The following is a 23,492-nucleotide window of genomic DNA, read 5'->3' as shown; positions in this document are numbered from 1 at the left end:
CAGTTCCATCATAAACCCCCACACCCACCCACCCACTCGGTCTATCTAGTCCAACTGCTCCGCCGCAGATCCGCGATTGCCAGCAGCACCATCTCCGAATCGCCTCGCTAGGGTTTCCTCTCCAGCGGCGGCCGGCTCGACCGTACTCCGTTCGTGAGGTACAACCAGTTCCTCCCCCAGTGCCCACTTGTGCTCCTCGATGTCTCCTCTTTTAGGCGAGCGTCGTTATTTGCTCGACGCGCTTCGTCCTTCCTTGGTCGTGCCGTCGCGGTTCGTGAGCTTTGTAGGCTTCGTGGGTCCGTGTGGGCGTTTGGTGCGCGGGGGTAACGCTGTGACTCTGGCCACACTCAAGTTTATGCCGTCTGTAAATTCGCGCTGCAGTACTCTGTGGGAGTAGGAATATAAGATCTTGTAGTAGATCACTTAGTTTTCAGAGGGAGTAGTAGTGTAATACAGTACAAGCTTTCATGTCGCGTTAGCAGAGGGCTTATGTATCGCTGACTGGGGGCGTAGGCAGTGGTGTTTTTTGTGTAGAGCTCTGATCATTGTTTGTCTGGATGGATTCTCGTCAGTTGCTGCTGAACTGATGTTGGTAGTTGGGCTGGTACTTTGGAGTATCAGGACAGTCCTGTGCTGCAAATCTTGAACGATTTAGCCCGCTGCCATTTAGTAGGAAGCCGATGCCCGTACCCTTGTGTAGTTTCTGAATTTTGGTGGGAGTCTTTCAGTCGGCACCCGACACTGAGCTGCAGACCTTCTTTTCTTTTTCTTGCTTTGGCCCTGTGGGACACAAGTATTAATGTTTTGGTTCTGAATTTTAAGCATTTTCCTTTCTGGCAACAATTTTGCATTCTACATTCTCACAATATTCATTCACCTCAAAAGATACTAATCAGAGATGTTCCTTATGCAGCAATGGCTGCGAAAGCTGGGAATTCTGTGGGTGGTGTTCTTCCCCATCCCCACGTGGTAGTGATTTTCTCCATATTAGTTATTATTACTCTGCAAATAAAAGGGTATTGTTGATCAGGATTGGCTTTGCTTACAGATTGGAAATGCATTTGCCCAACACTACTACAAAATTCTGAATGAGTCACCAGAGGATGTCCATAAGTTCTATCATGATCAAAGTATTCTTGGTCGGAAGCCAAATTCTGATGGTACATTGACATCTATAACCACACTGCGTGTAAGTTCTCTGCAGCGCAGCAGCGGCATTGTATGATCTTTCCATTTCGGTTGTAAATTGAGCATTTAGTAGTAGTGGGATTATGCTAAGAATCCAATGTTTAGACCATACGTGTTGAAATGTGATCCATGGACAATTGGACATCGTTAGCTAAAGGATGTGCATGCCAATATGGTTTCTATGTGATCTTATTATGCAGCATCCATGCAAGCACAACCTTGTGATACAACATCATTTTGTAGCAAGAGATTATGTGCCATGTTGAAGGCAGTAGAATTCTTCCCAACACTTGTCTCTCTTATTTGTCTAATACGTGGTTGCTCAATTAAGGGCTATAGTCACTTGATTGGTTAATCAATTTGTTTTTTGTGTGCTTAACCAGGATATCAATAAACACTTTGTATCTACATACCTCAAGGGATGTTCGATGGAGATAGACAATGTAGATTCTCAGCCATCCCACGAGGGCGGTGTGCTCGTTTTAGTTAGTGGGTCCTTCACTGTCCCTGATGCCATGAAGCGTAGGTTTACTCAGTCGTTCTTCCTTGCTCCACAAAAAGGAGGCTATTTTGTTCTGAATGATGTGCTTAGATACATTCCAGTTGAGCCAGGTAACTAACATTAATCTTCAGTTTTCTTTCACCCTCAGAGTTGCTCCTTCCATAGCTTTGCTGACATTTCAATACTTGGCCAGAAACACCACCTGTCAAGGTTACAGTGCTTCCGTTGATGGATTATTTCTGGGTATGATGATATCACCGGTGAAGTCATGAATCAATCTACAGAAAGTACCTCCATCAGCAATGAAGTCATGAATGACAGATAGTCACGTCTCGGCAGTGCACTACTAGCTTTCTTACAGAATGCAAGTTTATCCATCTATAGATTATGTTTGCTTTTGCAACAAATGGGTGCGAAAAGTTTAACATTTGCGAATGCCTTAGCATTGTACATACATTATGACTTGTTAAAAGGGGAGAAAACATCAGACAAGTATACAACTGAATATATCTATTATATGCATCTCAAAAGACTATATATGTGCATGTTAAGGAACACAGACAATTTTTTGTTCTGGGAAACAGAGTCTAGCGAGTGAAAACACAAAATTATAGGCTATGCTATGCAGCTTTCAGTCACACCCACTGTTTCTGTTTCCCCTTCCGACAAAGTTGCTTCTCCTCTTTCCGAAGAAACATCGACCCGATTCTCCCTCTGTACAAACATTGACCCCGAACGCTATTCCGCTCTTTGTATTGACCCCTGTACGACCTGTACTTTGTTAGAAGGAATATTTGCAGCCTCTTCACAATAGTCATTGTCGCTTGCTTGTGTGACAGTTAGATGTTGACCAAGCCTCTTCATGGCACTCCATCCGCAGATCCGCTTACGCTTGCATCGCACCAATCTCTCAATCTTCATGATGCTCTGGGTTCTTCCTCAGGATCACAAAGCCCTCCAGAACTGGTGTCAGCGGAATATATCTACATACAGGAACATCAGTAAGCTCGAGGAAGAATCAAGTTACTGAAGAGAACATAAGATTCATTTCGAAAATGTTCTGTAATTACTTTTCAGTTGCTAGCTCAGCTCGCTCCCCTGCAGCGAGCAATACAGGCGTGTTGTGCGTCTGGAACCCAGTGATGGTCCTGGGACTTCCCGCTTGACCGACCACATCAACCGCTTGGCCAACATGAACAGGCACAGGGAGGGGCTTGAGATCCTCATCGAGAGTCAGTAACATCCTAGGCTGTTCCCAGCAGAGAAACACACATTTCAAAATCATATGATTCTTTTTGACCCTACCACTGAGTCCTTAGTACAAGATACATACCTGCATAGCAAGGGCAAGGATGTATAGCATGTAGGGATACTCTCCGAGGATGGTGGGTTGCATGTTAAGGCATGCGTGCAGAACGGTTACTAGCCCAGCTAGCGCTACGCTGAAAAGTGATAACACAAAAGCTTTTTAAATCACAATTCCAGTAAAACCAAAGGGAAACCCTACCGGACACATTACTCACGGGGATAGAAGTAACCGGTCAGAGTGGTATGGGGCAAGTGTCAGCAAGCCCTTCCCTAGGTGAACAAGACCCTGGGCAATCCTCACCTGAAATCAAAAGAAATCAACAAATCTGAAACCTAAATAACCAAAGGAAATCGTCCTAACGTTTAAAACAAGGATAGTGTTTTTTGCTGTAGGTTTGTACTTACACAAAACAGGTAAACGCCATGTTCCTGACTTGAGAGGTTACGAAGCAACTCGGCTATACGTGCATTGTTTGTACCAGCACCTATCAAACCCAGTGAGATGGTTGCAGCCTGCATGTAGTGATTTGATCAAATATGTAATCTGAGAAATAAGAAGAATCAATATGTTATATTGTGACGAAGTTACTAACCATCATTACTTGACCGTCCGCATCATTGCTCAGTCTACTCAGTGTGTCTACAACGTCTACCTACATGATATGCAGACAGTATGAAACTAGACATCTGGAAGATACAATCTATTTACATTAATTATGATAGGCAGACAGAATGAAACTAGAGATCTGCAAGATGCAACCTATGTACATTATTACCATAACTGCGGGCACTCAGTGAGCTAGAATCAAATAAGAAGCAGCAAAGCATGTTGTTGCCAATAAGCCAAGACCAAATAAGTGTCTAACAAAGCGTGATCTCCAAGCACATTCAGACCGAAACGGATGGTTTTGCAACAGATGAAAAACTAACAGTCATGCATGTTCTTAGCCTATTGTGCTTCCACTGCTATTAATATATTACAAATATGTGTGCAACAGTACAGAGATGCAAATGCTCCATCTTGTGGGACCAATCCATCCGCCAACCCAAGAAATGTTTCCATTTAATTTCATGGTGCATTTGGAAGGGCTATTAATATGGCAAAAGTTTGATTTGTTCCCATTTAGGCCCTGTTTGGCAAATCGCCACGGAGCGGAGCCTGCAGAGCGGCCTTCCGGACACTCCTCAAATTAGAGCTAGATCCTGCTCCGCTCCGGCATGGAGTTGGAGAGTGGAGAGAGTCCGAACAGCCCCTTAATGTTACAGAAGACAAGCGAAACTTATACTCCCTCCGTCCCATAATATAACAACGTTTTTTACACTAGTGTAGTGTTAAAAACGTTCTTATATTTTGAGACAGAGGGAGTATAAAATATAGGAGTACCTTTGGATTGGATATGTAGAGCATGCCAAGAGCAAGAGGAACCGCTCTTCTAATATTATAATCACCATACTTAAAAAGTTGCTCAAGGGACCGTACAGCCATTTCAACTCCTAATTCTTCAGCCATGGCAATAAGAGCAATTCCAAGTACTGCTGGCCCTTGGTGACTTCCACCTTCCTTTTTTGAGCAGATACTAAGGAGCTCCTGAACCTGAAAAATCAAATGGCATAGTTCATTAAGAACAGCTATGCATTGAACTTTTGGGTATCATACAATCTCTCTGCAATTCATGTATCTTTTGAAGGTAAGTTACCTTAAGCACATTCCCTGTCCCAGCATATGCCAAAGACATAAGAGTTACATCCCAATAGTCCTTCATTATTTTATCAAAAAATTTAGAAACCTCCTTCATTATTTCATCAAATGTTTCAGAAACCTTAACAACGTTAGCCTTCGGCCCCTCCTGATACAGTGTTGTTAAGATCAACAAATTGAATAGGAAAAATTCATAAGCCTGTGCACATGCAGCCACATTCAAAATAAAAGGTATTTAAATATAAATCACATCAGCAGATGAACCTATTTTATAACAATGGAGAGAAACCAGCCAAAGCATGGGTTTAAGGTATATCATCAAAGGGTGTCCACAAGTATAAGGGCAGGCACCGAAACATAGAATACATGTTTTAAAATTATTCCATGCTCCGAAACAAGAAAAAAAATGTACAGGAAGCTGTGAATCTTACTGAGGAACAACAAAATTACCTGTTTTCCAAGATATAGAAGGCCAATGGAAACTGGAAGCAGACGAATAATGGGCTCTGCAAGCTCTGCTTTAATAAGATTTTTCAAGACAGATATGATTGACTGTGCAATCTCTTCGTTGCAGGAACCAACAAACACCAATCCCAAGGAGATGGCAGAGAACACTAAGTCCACCAAAGGTGCTTGGGAGTCACTCAAGGTAATTAAGAACAACGATTTAAGCTGAAAATTCGGAAACTATATCAATGCAAGATAATAAGGGTATTTCAGGTATAGGGGAATGTATTGATTTAACCTTGTCTTTCCGGGACCCAGCATAAGCAATACCAAGGCCCAAGATTGCACCGATACGTGTAATTGATGCTGCACTCGTGCTATACCCAGAAATAAGAGCAAGTGCCTGCATAACATAAGAGGTTATTACAGCAGAGGACTTGTATTAGAAGAGCAAGAGGATGGATGGAGTAGGGTAGGGTGGTACATACAGGATCATAGTCATTCTTCACACCACAAGAGACCATTCCTATACCTAACAAAGCCCCTGCAACGACATGAGTATCATCGCTCTGCAGGTACTTGTCAAGTATGGCAAATCCTGAATCATGATCCCATAGATGTATCATTCCCTGAAAATGATGTGTTAGTATTTAGTACTGTTATCTTATCAAATACTCGCATCGTCTAGTAATCTAAAGGGTGCATTTAATAGAAATAGAATTATATCAGTACCAGACTAGCTACTGCACTGGCTTTCCCAAGTTCGTTCTTCTCGAATAGCAAATTTTCAGAAGAATCTGAAATTGCAGTCATGAGTTTGTCCTGCAACAAGAATATGATCTTAATATCATTACTTTCCCTGAAGATGGCGAGAAAGTTCATAAGAGCTAACCTGGCAATAACCAGCATTCACAAATGCATTGACAAAAGTTGCGGCCAAATTTTGTCTTGCAGAATCAAGGCTGGAGCTTTTGGCACCTTGACCGCCAATCAGATGAACCTAACAAATGAGCATGTCTTTATTTTAACTGGGGTACCTAAACAAACTAACAAACTACTTAAAAACTGAATCGGCAAATAACCTAACAAAAAATTACCTTATATATGTCCTCTGGAGATTTTGGCTCCATGACACCAATATCCCGCGCAAGCATATGGTACCCCTCACTCAGTTTGGTGTTATTAACTACTTCCTGCAAAGCATTCTTCTCATTTTCATCTGCAACCATGTCATCATCAACCTCCATGCTTAAACCCTTCAATAAGAAGAGCTCATTGATAAAGGAAAATAAAGGTCAAAGAGTCTGCTAAAAGATTTAAACAATCTGTAGTATGGAATCTATAGGTACAAACTATCCCAATGATCAGAATTGTAGATCAGCAGACGATGGCAAAAATAGGTAATTTTGCTTCTGTTGCATGTCTGTGAGCATGGATGAGACTCACATAGCGTGCTATCATAAATGCGAGTTGCTGCTTCAGGGAGAAATCTTCAGTTTCTGCAAATACAATCTTCACACTCTGATCACAACACTAGAAGACATTGAAATCAATGTTAGTGCCATTGAATTTCGGACCTCAAAATCACAGGCATAGTTCATTCACTTACCTTGTCGTCGTTGACCAAAAGCACAATTCGCAAAGCACTTGCAAGATCCCTAAACTTCCCATACATGCCAAAGGCAATGTAAAGTGTGGCCTCATAGGCCTCACGGTCAGGAGTCAAAAGGTATCTGCCAGTTTCCACCCCAACATAACAAGTGGTCACAAGTTTAATCTCGATAAATTTAAAATTAGAGAATGCATAAATTCACTCACGTACTTAGAAGAAGTAGTCAAATACAAGCATGCCCTTTTGTAGTTGGTAGAGTCAACAAGACAAAATAGCCTTGCAAGGTACTCTTCATATTTTTCGTCTAAAAGCATCTCAAGGTATCCAACCTATGTACAAAGAAATACCATGCTTCAGTTGCATCTCAATAAGCATAAAGCTGATCCATTAATCCAAACAGAAATGTTTCACCAAACCTCCATCAAAAGATCCAGAGCTTCAGTTTCAGCATTATGCTACAATAACAAAATCCATCAAAGAATTAATCACTATTAGGTTTATTTTAAACAATTACTATTGGTTATCAATTACGATTAGCATATTTCACATAAGTTAATATTTTTATATGATGAAGTAACAAAATAAAACAAATGCAACACACAAAATCTAATCGGAATCAACCTTCATGTGAAATTTGACAATTTCCAGCACTAGTTCTATCTTGGATTCAATTGGTGTTGATGAGCCATTGTCCTGCAAAACAAGAAAAGTTTGATATTTAAGCCCAACTTCCTGGAACAACTAATACACTATAGCATAGATAACAAAAGAAAGAGTTGATGGAACTTCTTTTCTAACAAAATAAAATGCATTAAGAGATAGCAAACCAGCAATCACAACTTCAAGAGTCTTGTCAGCTGGACAGCCACAGAAATTATGGTACATCAATCAGTAAGGTATATACATACTGACGATAAAGTCAAAAGGTTCGAGGAAAAACAACCAAAACACTTTCGATTCTAATATACAACATCTAAACAGAAATTGGATGTCATGCTACCATGAAGAACAATTAAAACACTATTGGTTATAATCAACAACATCTAGACAGAAATTGGATGTCATACTACTGTGAAGAGAGACAGGGGCGGGCCACTATTCAGTTTTTTGCCGAAAACTATGCATATCTAGCACGGAACTAACACGCGAAATGGCATGCCATCCGGACAGAAAGTGGATATCATTAAACCTGAGAATGGTTATTAAAAAACTGGGTGAAACGGTTCGGTTCTTACTTTGGATTTGATTGGTTCAGGTTTTATTGGGCTGAAACTTTTTTAGTTTGGTTTTGGTTTGGGTATGTGAAAAAACCAATTTGGGTATAGTTGGTTATGGGCTTAAACAGTTTGGTTATTAACGGCTATAAACTATGGGTCCAAACCGGTTTCTGGGCATTGGTTATGTGCAATAAGTAACGACGCATCGACAACGAGTATCTTTGATCCACGTACATGCTGCGATGCACTATGTAATTCTGTATTATGGGGAAACACCACATGCAAATCGGATGTGTTTGCTTGTGCTTTAGCTAAGCAATTGGTTTTAATACACTTGTCAGTGAGCTTTTCGGTCGTGGGCATTGTCTTTTTTTTTACTCTTGCTGTGTGTTGACCGTATCTCAACGATAACTTTGTTCTCAAACTGTTGTAGATGCACTTATGCCTTTTCTATGTCATTTGCTTCTTAAGATGTCGATTTGTGCAATCATATATACATTGAAGCAAACCCATAGTTATTTATTGGGTTTAAACCCACGGTTATGTATTGGGTTTAAATTGGTTTGGGTGGAAAAAATAGAGGGTTTAGTTTTGGTTGGGCTGAAAATGGCATTAAACAGGTATGGTTCAAGTATGGTTTTGAGAGATACATGTACGGATAAGGTTCAAGTATGGTTTCAGTATGAAACCATTCTCAGATTTAGATATCATACTACAGAACAGGGTACTATGGAGAACATATAAAAAATCATGCAATACAAACGATGAAGTGGATTAGGATCTAACCTTCCACTCTTTTCCAATTTCAAAAGCCAAGTTTCTGTCGAAAAAGACATTGACATAATTAGAGCCCACTATATGAAACAGCTTGAGCCTCCGCAACAAAAAAACTTAGGAGCAATACTATAGTCCATTAATTTCCGAACAATATAGCTTAGATTTGAAATGGCAGAATGACTAGGATGGTGGTAAGTCAATAACACTCAAACTGGAACAACAACAAAATACATAAGAGTGATTCTTTAGATTTAGTATTGCATTTGAGGGCATATAAAAAATAAATTCACATCACGTTGTATTTGTAGCTACAAGGATGGAAAAAAGTGTATACGAAGACAAAATAGTAAATAATGCTAATAGGGAGCTATTTACAAGTAACATGAAGAAAAGGTAAGGTTAGAATTACAGCCAGGGGGATGAATAATGTCAGCACCTCACATATACATGACCCCATGAACATATATCAACTAAAGAGCCCATCATACAGTACTTGAGGCTTTCCTAAAACAAGAAAAGGAAGCAAAATTTAGCAAGACAAACCTATACAGTAATGGTCAACTAAATCTAGATGCTCATTTCAGTATTCAGCTTTCCAAAAAAGCTTATGAAGTAGTATAATGGAAGTTAGGTGGTTTACGATGAGGGAAAACCTGTATTAAAGTAAATGTAACTACATGTAGGTTCTGGTGTTAAAATATCCAAGCAAAGAAAAGGACTAGGTGCCTGTTAGCTATCTGGTTTGTGTCAAAGCATAACACTGTTAAAGTTGCAGTCAGCAGTGATAGATGTGGTTCTCTCGCCAGCGACATTAGGCACAGGATGATCAATCCAGAAGTTAAATAAATCAATTGATGGCCCATGTGTTGATGTCGATAATGGTCGAATGGGGTAATATAGGATGACATATGATCGAGCCATAGGTAAGTTACTATGAAGATTAATCCTTGCCCTTGGTCCCAGCGGCACACATGACTAAATATTTTAGTGGGTTCAGGTTAGTTACAGCATAACAGAGGGATGAGGCTGTTAATCTAGATTTTTGTTTGGGGCCTTCACATATTGCTCTTTGCTTATGCCACCTAGCCTGGTTTTAAGATCCGTATTTATGAGTGCTAAAGCAAACTCTAACCACTATGAACTAGAAATAAATAAAAACTATTTGTAGAGTATATCTTGCTCGGAATTTCACGCGATGGTCATTTATAAAAAAGAAAGATACTAACAGAAGGAAATGCACAAATGTTTAAACAGTGCTTTGGTATTTCTGCATACCCTTTCTCCTTCAGCAGACGCTGTCAAGGCCAATACTGACAGAATGTCAGCCATATGTTTCTGCACAATAAGAACAGAAAATCATAAGCACCATAGTACTTAAGCTTGGCTCAACTGAGACATTAACAATCCCTTGATACCTTCTGTGCAGGATCCCGCATTCTCTGAAAACAAGCCTTGAGAGTTCCGTAGTGTGCACGGAGGAATTTGAGTGGTTTCGGGACAGACGTCATTGAGCTTGTCGCCGCACGAATCTCTTTCCTGTTAGGCATTAACCACAGTTAACTATGTACCGAGAAGAAAAATGGCATATTAGCTGTTTGAGGAATGCAGTGCTGCAGTCAATAGCAGCAGTAGGATGCAACATTCGAAATGAACAAATCAAATCAAATATACCATCATAACATGATAGTGAAATTCAACAGCGAAAGCATGACGCAATAGGAATTTTGCTTTCGTAGTATCCTGTCCCAACTTAAGAGCAGAGGGAGCCCAAAATTGGCATCCTTGCAAAATAAGCAAACCAGCACAACCAAAAACCTGAACAGTATTCCTGTCCCTCCAATTTTTCATGACAGTGAATTTCGCAGAGCGCAACATTCCTATAAACTCGCCTGCAGATTGCAGTACATACCGGTAGGTAAATCAAGAAATCAACCCAGAGATTAGGGTGCAGGAGACTACAAACTATGCAGCGGCGCAACAAACATTTGCATGCGAATCGAGAAAACGGATCACGCGGAATCTGGTGTTCGCGCCTAAAAAATAGCCATCCAAAATTGACAGCGACGCGCCTGAATCCGAACCGGAACTAAGCAGGAGACCAGAACCGAAACTAACCAAAACTGAGAGTGGTGCAGGAGACTAGAAACTGAGCAGCGGCGCGACAAACACTTACATCCGAACCGAATTTGGTTTTCGCGCCCGGATCATACGGAATCTGGTTTTCGCGCCTAAACTGGCCATCCAAATTTGAGAGCGATGCGGGCCGAATCCCGGGGAAGTTCAGAAGCGGCAGAAGGCATTACCTCAGGGTGTCGATGGCTTCTACCCGGAGGCGGGGGTCGCCGCTCTGCGCCAGCTGCACGCAATCCTCGAGACGCGCCTTGAGCTCGAGGTCCTCCTCCGACTGCGACAGGCACGAGACGCAAGTCACGCGGCCGCACCCGTAAGAGAGAGGACGAGCGGCGCCCCCGCCCCGCGGGGAGGAGGCGGAGGAAGAGAAGGGAGAGAAGTGGCGGGGTCGTCGCTGCTCACCAGATCGTCCCCCTTCATCTTCCCCTTGCCCTTGCCGGCTGCGGCGGGGCGGGGGAGGCGGGGAAGGGGCGGAGGTGGGGGCTCCGCCACCGCCGCTGGCGTCGTCGCGCGGCTAGGTAGGGTTTACGAGGGAGTTCGGGGAGTCGGCGGGCAATCAGAAATTCAGAAATGGGAGGGAGGAGAGGGAGGGGAGGAGGATTTGGGCTGGCTGGTGTGGTGATCTTTCTGGTCAGGGGAGGTCAACCGAAGTAAACGCCAAGAGTTTATATAGCGCGCCGGCTGGCGAACAAGCGAACGGCACGTGTTTTCACTCACACGAGCGAACCGCCTCTTGGTCGGTTGTCAGCTACAGCCGGGTGCCTCAAACCCGCCTCATACATCTAGATGGTCCGTCATGTCATTGTCTGGTCACGTTTTTTCAACCCAGACAGACGCCTCAAACGGGTATAAAACATCCGGTCTGACCGGCACCACTCATGTCCAGCTCAAATATGTGGCAGATATGGAGGCGCACGGGCACACCCGCCACGTCGGACTGACGAAGGGGTCCTAGCCGAAAATGCCCTCAAACCCGACGGTCCGAAACTCGTCTCCTTCGGCGGGCCGCGTAGTGTCTTGCTTGGCTATTTAAGTCGACCGGCGGCATCGAAACCCTACCATCCATCCACATTTTCCTCCTTCTGTCTGCTGCCGCCGCCACTTTCCACTCCACCTATCCGCCTAGTAGCCATGTCCTCACGTCGTCGGGTGAGGAGCGAGCCATTTCTGACGCCGGAGCACCAGCTCGAGCTCCTTGAGCAGATCTGGGCTAGGCGCGAAGCCCGGATCACCACGGGGCTCCCTCCGGATGCAGTGGATCCGGAGGACGGGGAGGATGACTTTGTGGAACCCTTCTTTCTATCCAAAAAAAGGAAGAACGCACCAAAAAAAGAATCTAGAAAAAACTCCGCAACTTAGGCTCTCATTGCAGCGGCCCGCCCTTATTTCGGCTTGAGGAGTCGTTTTCTCGCTATCTCTTTCGTCTGGATTAGCCTTTTAGTAGCCTAATAGGTTGTTTGAGTTTCAGGAAAGGAAGAGGTGCTTTTTAAAACAGCCGTTACCGCTATGTTTTTTTCAGTAAGTTTTTTTAGAGCATCGTGCCCCATTGTCCGAATAAAGTGTGCGCCTAAGATGGTCGAGATAGATGACAACACCTTTTTATCCTCTTCCTTACCGGGAAGGCGCCTCTGATCTGTCCAAGAGCAATGCTCCAAAGCTAGAAAGGTTAGAGCAAGTGCTTAAGAATTGTGCTCTGGAAGTTGTGGATGACCCTCAACCAGCTCCGAATATGCCTCCTTCTTCAGCTGAAGCTCCTCAAGGAACCTGGGTTTGGTGAATGGAAGTTGGCCTTGGGAGATGCTTCGCTCCGAGTCCGACTAGGACGGAATGGGGGACCCAGGCCCTTCAATGCCTCCCTCCGGATCCACTAACTGAAATTGTACCCGGCCAGGGATGGACGTAAACTCGTAAGCTACCGAGGGTAGGGAGGCATGCGCCGGACTGAAGAGACTGATTCCTTTCTCCGGACGCTTATATCCATCACTGTAGGACTTAGGTTTAAGCTTTCCCCAGCCCCTTTTCATCAATGGACTCCTGACGTCTCGATTTCTCTTTTGCTAGGCCCAACACTAAAAAACCCACTTTTTTACGATTACGAGGTTTATTCGAAGAGGAAATTGCATCTTGTAACCACATCATTTCTCCCTTTTTTTCTACCCCAGGCTTTGCAACATTTCGAAATCGGGAAATTGCTACAGGAGCAGGTGCTATTAGAGAACAATTACCAGATTTGGATTTGCAAATAAGTATTATAGAGGGGGATGAGCCGGAGGAGGAGGATGTGGGGGACACTGATGACGGGGATCTGCAGGCGGAGCAGCAGGCTATCCTCGATCACCTCTGGTCGGAGTCGGCTGCGGAGGCAAGACGTCATCACCGGTAGGAGATGGAGGCGCAAGAGGTCGCGGAGGAGACGGAGATGTTCGCCACATGGATGAGGTCGAGCAGGAGGAGGATGAGCTGGAGCCCTCCTACCCGCCCGTCCAGCCGGCGCCCGACACCGGCGTCATGGACATCTCCGACGACGAAGAGTAGCTAGGGTAGTACGTAGATGTAGTACATAGGTTTTTTTTGCATTCTTTGTATGGATCTAAGGGATGAAATATGAGAGAGACGGATGCAAAGTGGCTAATTTGAGACGTGACCGGTCATTGTCCGCGGGCGTTTGAGGGGCCGGATTTACAAAATCCAGCTGTATATGCTTTTACGAGGTAAACTAGAAAAAAACTAATAATGCCGCATTTGGTGAGATCCCGTTTGTAAGCACAATAAATGTTCCGAGAATTCTTATTTTGCTGGATTTTGAGGATGCCCTCAAAGTCAATGATTGTGATGTCCATCATCATCCCTTCCGGAACCTTTTCAAAATAAAGGCACTTTGAGTTTCCAAGATAGGTTCATACAAAAAAAACGCAAACGATTAACCAAGCATCTGAAGGTGACCTTATATATAAGTTTGCAAAGACTAGTCGGTCTGAACTCTCTCAAACTTTGTGTCTTCTTTTCCTTAGGAATAAGCACTATGATTGTGTCGTTTATACCATCTGGCATGATTCCAACCTCCAAATATTTCAATACCGCCGCGACCACCTTCTTTTTACCAAAAAAGGGTTTCCTCGCTTTATATTATAAATCAATCATTACCACATACACCCGAGCGAACTGACACAAACACACACCATCACGACACCTCAACACATACACACACCTAAGGCAAGATACAAAGGTGTCGCGGGCACCCCACGCAAACTAAAGATGAGCTAAGAAGAACCGCTTGGAGCCACCGAGGAGGGGTGAGACGGACAATGACGACAAGTGATGTAACCCTGCGCTCACACCCCTCCGGCACAGACACACCCCTGCTCCGCCAACCCCCCGCACCCAAGCCCCCCCCCCCCCCCCCCCCCCCCCCACACACACACGAAGCCATGGCTGCCCGCCCACACTTGAGACGCAGGTTCCGGCCCAGAATGCCATGCCTCTCGCCGCCCATCATTTAGCTCATATTTGTCTAATACATGCTCGCTCAGTTAAGGGCTATTGTCCCCTGATTGGTTCTAATTGATTTTTTGTGTGTGTGCTTAACCAGGATATCAATGAACACTTTGTATCTACATACCTCAGGAATGTTCGATGCAGATAGACAATGTAGATTCTCAGCCATCCCATGAGGGCGGTGTGCTCATTTTAGTTAGTGGATCCTTTACTGTCCCTGATGCCATTAAGCGTAGATTTACTCAGTCGTTCTTCCTTGCTCCACAAAAAGGAGGCTATTTTGTTCTGAATGATATCGCCGGTGAAGTCGTAAATCAATCTACAGAAAGTACCTCCATCAGTAATGAGGTCGTGAATGACAGATAGTCACCTCTCGGCAGTGCACTACTAGCTTTCTTACAAAATGCAAGTTTATCCATCTATAGATTATGTTTGCTTTTGCAACAGATGGGTGCAAAAAGTTGATCATTTGCGGATGTCTTAGCATTGTAGATACATGATGAGTGACTTCTTAAAAGGGCAGAAAACATCGGACAACTGAGTATGTCTATTATATGCATCTCAAAAACAGTCTAGTGAGTGAAAACACAAAATTTGATTGAGGTTATGCTATGCAGCCATCTGTTTCTGTTCCCCGTTCCGACAAAGTTGCTTCTCCTCTTTTCGAAGAAACATCGACCCAATCTCCCTCTGTACATTGACCCCTGAGCTTATTCTATACTTTTGTATTGTCCCTGTACTCTGTTAAGGAATATTTGCAGCCTCTTCACAATAGTCATTGTCACTTGCTTGTGTGACAGTTAGATGTTGACCAAGCCTGTTCATGACACTCCATCCGCAGATCCGCTTCCGCTTGCATCGCACCAATCTCTCAATCTTCATGATGCTCTGGGTTCTTCCTCAGGATCACAAAGCCCTCCAGAACTGGTGTCAGCGGAATATATCTACACGCAGGAACAGCAATAAGCTCAAGCAAGAATCAAGTTACTGAACATAAGATTCATTTCGAAAATGCTCTGTAATTACTTTTCAGTTGCTAGCTCAGCTTGCTCCCCTGCAGCAAGCACTACAGGCGTGTTGTACGTCTGGAAGCCAGTGATGGTCCTGGGACTTCCCGCCTGACCGACCACGTCGACTGCTTGGCCGACACGAACAGGCACATGTAGGGGCTTGAGATCCTCATCCACAGTCAGTAACATCCTAGGCTGTCCCCAGCAGAGAAACACACATTTCAAATCATGTGATTCTTCTTTAACTCTACCACTGAGTCCTTAGTACAGTAGGAGATACATACCTGCATAGCAAGGGCGAGGATGTATAGCATGTAGGGATACTTTTCGACGATGATGGGTTGCATGTCAAGGCATGCGTACAGAACGGTTGCAAGCCCAGCTAGTGCTACGCTGAAAAGTGACAACAACAACAACAACAACACCAACAACAAGAGCTTTTTGAAACGTGCTTCCAGTAAAACCAAAGGGAAACCATATGGGGCACATTACTCACGGAGATAGAAGTAGCCTGTCAGAGTGGCATGGGTCAAGTGTCAGCAAGCCCTTCCCAAGGTGAACAAGACCCTGTGCAATCCTCACCTGAAATCAAACGAAATCAAATCATCTGAAACTTAAATAACCACAGGAAATCTTACTAGTGTTTAAAACAAGGACATAATTTATTTATTTTTGCTGTATATTTGTACTTACACAATACAGATAACCGCCATATTGCTGACTTGAGAGCTTACGAAGCAATCCGGCTATACGTGCATTGTTTGTACCAGCACCTATCAAGCCCAGTGAGATGATTGCAGCCTGAAAGTACCGATTTGATCAAACATAATCTTAAGCTTCAAGAGGTATTAATATGCTATATATTGTGACGAAGTTGCTAACCATCGACACTGCACCGTCCGTATCATGGCTCAGTCTATTCAGTGTGTCCACAACAACCGCCTACATGATATGCAGACAGTATGAAACTAGACATCTGGAAGATACAATCTATTTACATCAAATATACCATAACTGCAGGCACTCAGTGAGCTAGAATCAAATAAGGAGCAAAGCATGTATAGTTGCCAATAATCAAGTAAGACCAAATAAGTGCCTAACAAAGCATGTTCTTCAAGCACATTCGGACCAAAATGGATGATGCAATAGATGAAAAACTAACAGCCGTGCATGTTCTTAGCCTATTATGCTTCCACTGGTATTAATATATTGCCAGTATGTGTGCAACCCAATAAATGTTTCCATTCAATTTCATGGTACATTTGAAAGGGCTTTTAATATCACAAAAGTATGACTCATTTCCATTTAATGTTATAGAAAAACAAGCAAGCTTATACAAAAATATAGGAGTACCTTTGGATTGGATATGCAGAGCATGCCAAGAGCAAGAGGAACTGCTCTTCTAATACTACAATCACCATACTGTAAAAGCTGCTCGAGGGACCGTACAGCCATTTCAGCTCCTAATCCTTCAGCCATGGCAATAAGAGCAATTCCAAGGACTGCTGGCCCTTGGTCACTTCCACCTTTCACAAGTTTATCTGAGCAACTACAAAGGAGCTCCTGAACCTGAAAATCCAAATGGCATGATTCATAAAAACTAGCTATGCATTGGACTTGTTGGTATTGTACAGCCTCTCTGAAATTCATGTATCTGTTGAAGGCAAGTTACCTTAAGCACATTCCCTGTCCCAGCATATGCCAAAGACGTAAGAGTCAGGCCACAGTACTTCTTTAATGGTTCTTCCAATGTTTCAGAAACCTTAGCAGCAGTAGCAACTACCATCTCCTGATACAATGTTGTTAAGATCAACGAGATGAATAGGAAAAATGCATAAGCCTGTGCACACGCACACACATACAAAACAAAAGATATTTAAATATAAATCACATCGGCAGATGAAACTATTTTACAACAATGGAGAGAAACCAGCCAAAGCATGGGTTTAAGATATATCATAAAAGGATGTCCACAAGTATAAGGGCAGGCACCGAAACGATAGATACATGTTTTATAATTATTCTATGCTCCGCAACAAGAAAAAATTGTACAAGAAGCTGTGAATCTTACTATGGAGGAACAACAAAATTACCTGTTTTCCAAGATATAGAAGGCCAAGGGCAACTGGAAGTAGATGAATAATGGGCTCTGTAAGCTCTTTACTGTGATTTTTCAAGACAGATATGATTGACTCTGCAATCTCTTCATTGCAGGAACCAACAAACACCAATCCCAAGGAGATGGCAGAGAACACTAAGTCCTCCAAAGGTGTTTGGGGGTTACTCAAGGTACTTGAGAAATGTGATTTAAGCTGAAAATTCGGAAACTGTATCAATGCAAGATAATAAGGGTATTTCAGCTATAGGGGAATGTATTGAATTGACCTCGTCTTTCCGGGACCCAGCATAAGCAATACCAAGACCCAAGAATCCCCCAATCCGTGTAACTGATGCTGCACCCTTGCTATACTCAGAAATAAGAGCAAGTGCCTGGAAAACATAAGAGGTTATTAAAGCAGAGGGCTTGCATTAGAAGAGCAAGAGGATGGATACAGTAAGGTAGGTGGCGCGTACATGATCCCGATAATTCTTCACACCAGAAGAGACAATGCCTATACCTAAAAAAGTTCCTGCAACGACATTAGTATCATTGCTGTGCAGGTACTTGTCAAGTTTGGGAAATCCTGAATCAGGATCCCACATATGTATCATTCCCTGAAAATGATGTGTTGTATTTAGTACTGTTACCTCTATACCAAAATATAAGACGTTTTTGTAGGCTAAACTATTAAATGCACCTTTTAGATTACTACTCCCGCCGTATCAAAATATAAGACGTTTTTTGTAGGGTTTTTTAGCCTACAAAAAACGTCTTATATTTTGATACGGCGGGAGTAGTAATCTAAAAGGTGCATTTAATATAGCCTACAAAAAACGTCTTATATTTTGATACGGCGGGAGTAGTAATCTAAAAGGTGCATTTAATAGAAATAAGATTATATCAGTACCAGACTAGCTACTACACTGGCTCTCCAAAGTTCGTTGTTCTTGAATAGCAAAGAATCTGGTATTGCAGTCATGAGTTTGTCCTGCAACAAGAACATGATCTTAATATCTTTACTTTCCATAAAGATGGCGAGGAAATTCATAAGAGCTAACCTGGCAATAACCAGCATTCACAAATGCATTGACAAAAATTGCGGCCAAATTCGGCCTTGCAGAATCAAGGCTGGAGCTTTTGGTACCTCGACCGCCAATCAGATGAACCTAACAAATGAGCATGTCTTTTAAATTTTAACTGGGGTGCTTAAACAAACTAACAAACTGCTCAAACAACTGAATCGGCAAATAACCTAACAAAATACTACCTTATATATGTCCTCTGGAGATTTTGGCTCCATGACACCAATATCCCGCGCAAGGATATGGTACCCCTTACTCAGTTTGGTGTTATAAACCACTTCCTGCAAAGCATTCTTCTCATTTTCATCTGCAACCATCTCATCATCAATCTCCATGCTTAAACCCTTCAATAAGAAGAATTCATTGATAAATAAAAATAAAAATCAAAGAATCTGCTGAAAGATTTAAACTATCTCTAGTATGGAATCTGTAGATACAACTATCGCAATGATCAGAATTATAAATCAGCAGACGATGGCAAAAATAGGTAACTTTGCTTCTGTTGCATGTCTGTGAGCATGGATGAGACTCACATAGCGTGCTATCATAAATGCAAATTGCTGCTTCAGTGAGAAATCTTTAGTTTCTGCAAATACCTTCTTCATCTTCACATTCTGACCACAATACTAGAAGACATTGAAATCGATGTTAGTGTCATTGAATTTCGGACCTCAAAATCGCAGGCATAGTTCATTCACCCACCTTGTGGTCGTTGACCAAAAGCACAATCCTTAAAGCACTTCCAAGATCCCTAAACTTCATATACATGTCATAGGCAATGTCAAGTGTGGCCTTATGGTCGGGTGTAGATAAGTATCTGCAAGTTTCAGCCCCAACATAACAAGTGTTCACAAGTTTAATATCGATAAAATTGGAGAACACATAAATTCATTCACGTACTTAGAACAACTAGTCAAATACAAGCATGCCCTTTTGTAGTTGGTAGAGTCAACAAGATGAAGTAGCCTCATAATGTATTCTTCTTTTTTTTCATCTGAAAGCAACTCAAGGTATCCAACCTATGTACAAAGAAATATCATACTTCAGTTGCATCACAATAATTATAGAACTGATCCATTAATACAAACAGAAATGTTTCACCAAACCTTCATCAAAAAATCCAGAGCTTCAGTTTCAGCATTATGCTACAATAACAAAACCCATCAAACTCTCAATCCATCAATGAATTAATCACTATTAGCTTTCTTTTAAAAAATTACTATTGGTTATCAATTAGAGATTAGCATATTTCACATAAGTTAATAATTTTATATGATGGATTAACAAAATGAAACAAATGCAACACACAAAATCTTATCAGAATCAACCTTCATGTGAAATTTGACAATTTCCAGCACTAGTTTTATTTTGGATTCAATTGGCGTTGATGAGTCATTGAACTGCAAAACAAGAAAATTTTAGCATTATAAATGTAAGACCAAGAATAAAGTTTGCATATTTAAGCCCAACTACATGGAACAACTAATACACTACAGCATAGATAACAAAAGAAAAAGTTGATGGAACTTCTTTTCTAACAAGATTGAATGCATTAAGAGATAGCAAACCAGCAATCACAACTTTAAGAGTATTGTCAGATGGGGAGCCACATAAATCATGGTACATCAACCAGTAAAGTATATACTAATATACACACTGACTATAAAATCAAGAGGTTCGAGGAAAAACAATCAAAACACTTTCGATTTCAATAAACATCTGGACAGAAATTGGATGTCATACTACTGTGAAGAGTGCCAGGGGCGGGCCCACTTCAATTCATTGGTATTCAGTTGAATACCCATTATTTTTTGCCAAAAACTATGTTAGCGTATACAATGTACATGTTCAGGAAAAACTGAACTGACACAAAATGGCATGCCATCCGGACAGAAAGTGGATATCATACTACAGAACAGGGTACTATGAAGAATATATAAGAAAACATGCAATACAAATGATGAAGTGGATTAGGATCTAACCTTCCATTCTTCTCCAATTTCAAAAGCCAAGTTTCTGGCGAACAAGACATTGACATAATTAGAGCCCACTATATGAAACAGCTTGAGCCTCCGCAACAAAAAAAACTTAAGAGCAATGCTATAACCCATTAATTTCCAAACAATATAGCTTAGATTTGACATGGCAGAGTGACTAGGATGGTAAGCGAATAACATTTAAACTGGAACAACAAAAAATTACTTGGAGTGATTCTTTAGATTTAGTATTGTATCTGAGCCAGCATATCAAAAAGAAATTCACATCACGTTGTATTTGTAGCTACAAGGATGGAAATAGCTTGTAGGAAGACAAAATAGTAAATAATGCTAATAGGGAGCTAGTTACAACTTACAAGTAACATGAAGAGAAAAGTAAGGTTGGAATTACATCCAGGGAAGCTGGATGCCATTACCTCACGTACTCATGACCCCATGAACATATATCAACTAAAGAGCCCATCATACAGTACTTCAGGCTTTCCTAAAACAAGAAAAGGAAGCAAAATTTAGCAAGAGAGCCCTATACAGTAATGGTCAACTAAATCTAGATGCTCATTTCAGTGTTCAGCTTTCCAAAAAAGCTTATGAAGTAGTATAATGGAAGTTAGGTGGTTTACGATGAGGGAAAACCTGTATAAAAGTAAATGTAACTACATGTAGGTTCTGGTGTTAAAATATCCGAGAAAAGAAAAGGACTGGGTGCCTGTTAGCTATCTGGTTTGTGTCAAAGCATAACACTGTTGAAGTTGCTGTGAAAGAGATCTGGTTCTCTCGCCAGCAACATTGGGCACAGGATGATCAATCCGGAAGTTAAATAAATCAATTGATGGCCCATGTGTTGATGTCGATAATGGTCGAATAGGGGAACATAGGATGAGATATGACCGAGCTACAGGTAGGTTACGATGAATACCACTAAATTTTTAGTGTGTTCAAGTTAGTTACAGCATAAGTGTATAACAGAGAGATGAGGCCGCTAATCTAGATTTTTGTTTGGGGCCTTCACATATTTGCTCTTTGCTTATGCCATCTAGTCTGCTTTTAAGATCAGTATTTATGAGTGCTGAAGTAAACCCTAACCACTATGAACTAGAAATAAATGAAAACTATTTGTAGAGTATATTTTGCTCAGAATTTCCCATGATGGTCATTTGTAGAACAGCAAGATATATACTAAATTACTAACAGAAGGAAATGCACAAATGATTGAACAGTGCTTTGGTATTTCTGCATACCCTTTCTCCTTCAGCAGACGCTGTCAAGGCCAATACTGACAGAATGTCAGCCATATGTTTCTGCACAATAAGAACAGAAAATCATAAGCACCACAGTACTTAAGCTTGGGCCAACTGAGACATTAACAATCCCTTGATACCTTCTGTGCAGGATCCCGCATTCTCTGAAAGCAAGCCTTGAGAGTTCCGTAGTGTGCACGGAGGAATTTGAGTGGTTTCGGGACAGACGTCATTGAGCTTGTCGCCGCACAAACCTCTTTCCTGTTAAGCATTAATTACAGTTAACTATGAACTGAGAAGAAAAATGGCATGTTAGCTGTTTGAGGAATGCAGTGCTGCAGTCAATAGTAGCAGTAGGATGCAACATTCGAAATGAACAAACCAAACCAAATATCCCATCATAACATGATAGGGAAATTCGACAGCGAAAGCATGACGCAATAGGAATTTTGATTTCGTAGTATCCTGTCCCAACTTAAGAGCAGAGGGACGTAAGGAGCCTCCAACTGGGCCCAAAATCGGTGCCCTTGCAAAATAAGCAAACCAGCACTACCAAAAACCAGAACAGAATCCCCGTCCTCGCGAATTTTCATGACAGTGAATTTCGCAGAGCATAACATTTCCCATAAACTCGCCTGCAGATTGCAGTACATACCGGTAGGTAAATCAAGCAATCAACCCAGAGATTAGGGTGCAGGAGACAACAAACTAAGCAGCGGCGCAACAAACATTTGCATGCGAATCGAGAAAACGGATCACGCGGAATCTCGTTTTCGCGCCTACAAAATGGCCATCCAAAATTGACAGCGACGCGCCTGAATCCGAACCGGAACTAAGCAGGAGACCAGAACCGAAACTAACCATAATTGACAGTGGTGCGGGAGACTAGAAACAGAGCAGCAGCGCCCGAGCCGAATTTGGTTTTCGCGCCCGAATCACACGGAATCTGGATTTCGCGCCTAAACTGGCCATCCAAATTTGACAGCGATGCGGCCGAATCCCGGGGGAAGTTCAGAAGCGGCAGTAGGCATTACCTCAGGGTGTCGATGGCGCCTACCCGGAGGCGGGGGTCGCGGCTCTGCGCCCGCTCCACGCAATCCTCGAGACGCGCCTTGAGCTCGCGATCCTCCTCCGGCTGCGACAGGCACGAGACGCGAGTCACGCGGCCGCACCCGTAAGAGAGAGGACGAGCGGCGCCCCCGCCCCGCGGGGAGGAGGCGGAGGAAGAGAAGGGAGAGAAGCGGCGGGGTCGTCGCTGCTCACCAGATCGTCCCCCTTCATCTTCCCCATGCCCTTGCCTGCTGCGGCGGGGCGGGGGAGGCGGGGAAGGGGCGGATGCGGGCGCTCCACCACCGCGGCTGGCGCCCTCGCGCGGCGAGGTAGGGTTTACGAGGGGGTTCGGGGAGTCGCTGGGGAATCGGAATGGGAGGGAGGGAGGATTTGAGTTGGCTGGTGTGGTGATCTTTCCGGTGAGGGCTGGGGAGTCAATCCAAGTAAACGCGAAGTGTTTATATATCGAGCCAGCTGGCGAACGGAACGGAACGGTTATTAATCACGCGTGTGTTCACTTCACACGAGCGAACCGCCTCTTGCTTCTTCTTTTTTTTTTCAGGGAGAACCGCCTCTGGCTGGGTTGTTACGGGTGAGGAGTGAGGAAATGTGTAGTGCCCCGAACGTGGAAAACGCATG

The 23,492-nt window shown here is 42.7% G+C and overlaps 3 protein-coding genes across 6 annotated transcripts; 1 reads left to right on the top strand and 2 right to left on the bottom strand.

Moving 5' to 3' along the window:
- The first annotated feature begins 21 nt into the window (after positions 1–21).
- Positions 22–2,227, top strand: LOC125523594 (nuclear transport factor 2). The gene is made up of 5 exons (XM_048688616.2): positions 22–158; positions 914–969; positions 1,049–1,189; positions 1,572–1,800; positions 1,884–2,227. Exons 2-5 carry the CDS (start codon positions 916–918, stop codon positions 1,937–1,939), a joined length of 480 nt encoding a protein of 159 aa, XP_048544573.1. The 5' UTR covers positions 22–158; positions 914–915; the 3' UTR covers positions 1,940–2,227.
- Positions 2,186–11,440, bottom strand: LOC125523592 (26S proteasome non-ATPase regulatory subunit 2 homolog A-like). Of its 3 annotated transcripts, none has more exons than XM_048688613.2 (25): positions 11,283–11,440; positions 11,054–11,154; positions 10,166–10,286; positions 10,026–10,085; positions 9,187–9,254; positions 8,760–8,793; positions 7,378–7,449; positions 7,173–7,211; positions 6,967–7,085; positions 6,754–6,877; positions 6,591–6,677; positions 6,242–6,400; positions 6,037–6,144; positions 5,877–5,966; positions 5,633–5,773; positions 5,443–5,547; positions 5,148–5,369; positions 4,696–4,845; positions 4,383–4,592; positions 3,592–3,651; positions 3,404–3,511; positions 3,214–3,299; positions 3,024–3,132; positions 2,761–2,939; positions 2,186–2,673 (listed from the first exon to the last, which is right to left on the bottom strand). In XM_048688613.2, the coding sequence occupies exons 1-25, from the start codon at positions 11,298–11,300 to the stop codon at positions 2,601–2,603; spliced, it is 2,643 nt and encodes an 880-aa protein (XP_048544570.1). In that variant the 5' UTR covers positions 11,301–11,440; the 3' UTR covers positions 2,186–2,600. The 3 variants fall into 3 exon arrangements, with proteins under 3 accessions (XP_048544570.1, XP_048544571.1, XP_048544572.1); XM_048688614.2 differs by having other exon boundaries at positions 6,242–6,337; XM_048688615.2 differs by lacking the exons at positions 9,187–9,254; positions 11,054–11,154; positions 11,283–11,440 and having other exon boundaries at positions 10,166–10,234.
- A 3,464-nt stretch (positions 11,441–14,904) lies between these two features.
- Positions 14,905–23,244, bottom strand: LOC125521963 (26S proteasome non-ATPase regulatory subunit 2 homolog A). 2 transcript variants are annotated; one of them, XM_048687030.2, is made up of 25 exons: positions 23,067–23,244; positions 22,838–22,938; positions 21,944–22,064; positions 21,804–21,863; positions 20,982–21,049; positions 20,551–20,584; positions 19,897–19,968; positions 19,675–19,713; positions 19,469–19,587; positions 19,271–19,385; positions 19,102–19,194; positions 18,754–18,912; positions 18,545–18,652; positions 18,394–18,474; positions 17,960–18,100; positions 17,771–17,875; positions 17,479–17,697; positions 17,058–17,174; positions 16,739–16,954; positions 16,268–16,327; positions 16,079–16,186; positions 15,882–15,967; positions 15,670–15,778; positions 15,402–15,580; positions 14,905–15,319 (listed from the first exon to the last, which is right to left on the bottom strand). In XM_048687030.2, exons 1-25 carry the CDS (start codon positions 23,091–23,093, stop codon positions 15,247–15,249), a joined length of 2,610 nt encoding a protein of 869 aa, XP_048542987.1. In that variant the 5' UTR covers positions 23,094–23,244; the 3' UTR covers positions 14,905–15,246. The 2 variants fall into 2 exon arrangements, with proteins under 2 accessions (XP_048542987.1, XP_087390704.1); XM_087534578.1 differs by having other exon boundaries at positions 19,165–19,194.
- Positions 23,245–23,492: the final 248 nt, after the last annotated feature.

This window comes from Triticum urartu, chromosome 7A (genome assembly GCF_056163025.1).
Source record: "Triticum urartu cultivar PI428250 chromosome 7A, HENAU_Tu73, whole genome shotgun sequence".
NCBI lineage: Eukaryota > Viridiplantae > Streptophyta > Magnoliopsida > Poales > Poaceae > Triticum > Triticum urartu.
This window is presented reverse-complemented; position numbering and strand designations above follow the sequence as displayed.

Coding starts and splice junctions, on each gene's coding strand:
- LOC125523594 (XM_048688616.2), top strand. CDS start 916: ATGGCTGCGAAAGCTGGGAATTCTGTGGGTGGTGTTCTTCCCCATCCC. Junction 970..1,048: donor TTCTTCCCCATCCCCACGTG/GTAGTGATTTTC, acceptor CTTTGCTTACAG/ATTGGAAATGCATTTGCCCA. Junction 1,190..1,571: donor CATCTATAACCACACTGCGT/GTAAGTTCTCTG, acceptor GTGCTTAACCAG/GATATCAATAAACACTTTGT.
- LOC125523592 (XM_048688613.2), bottom strand. Junction 7,086..7,172: donor CTCTGGATCTTTTGATGGAG/GTTTGGTGAAAC, acceptor CTTTGTACATAG/GTTGGATACCTTGAGATGCT. Junction 4,846..5,147: donor TTCTATATCTTGGAAAACAG/GTAATTTTGTTG, acceptor ACACTGTATCAG/GAGGGGCCGAAGGCTAACGT.
- LOC125521963 (XM_048687030.2), bottom strand. CDS start 23,093: ATGGGGAAGATGAAGGGGGACGATCTG. Junction 21,050..21,803: donor CGTCTGCTGAAGGAGAAAGG/GTATGCAGAAAT, acceptor TTCTTGTTTTAG/GAAAGCCTGAAGTACTGTAT. Junction 15,320..15,401: donor GCTGAGCTAGCAACTGAAAA/GTAATTACAGAG, acceptor TCCTGCGTGTAG/ATATATTCCGCTGACACCAG.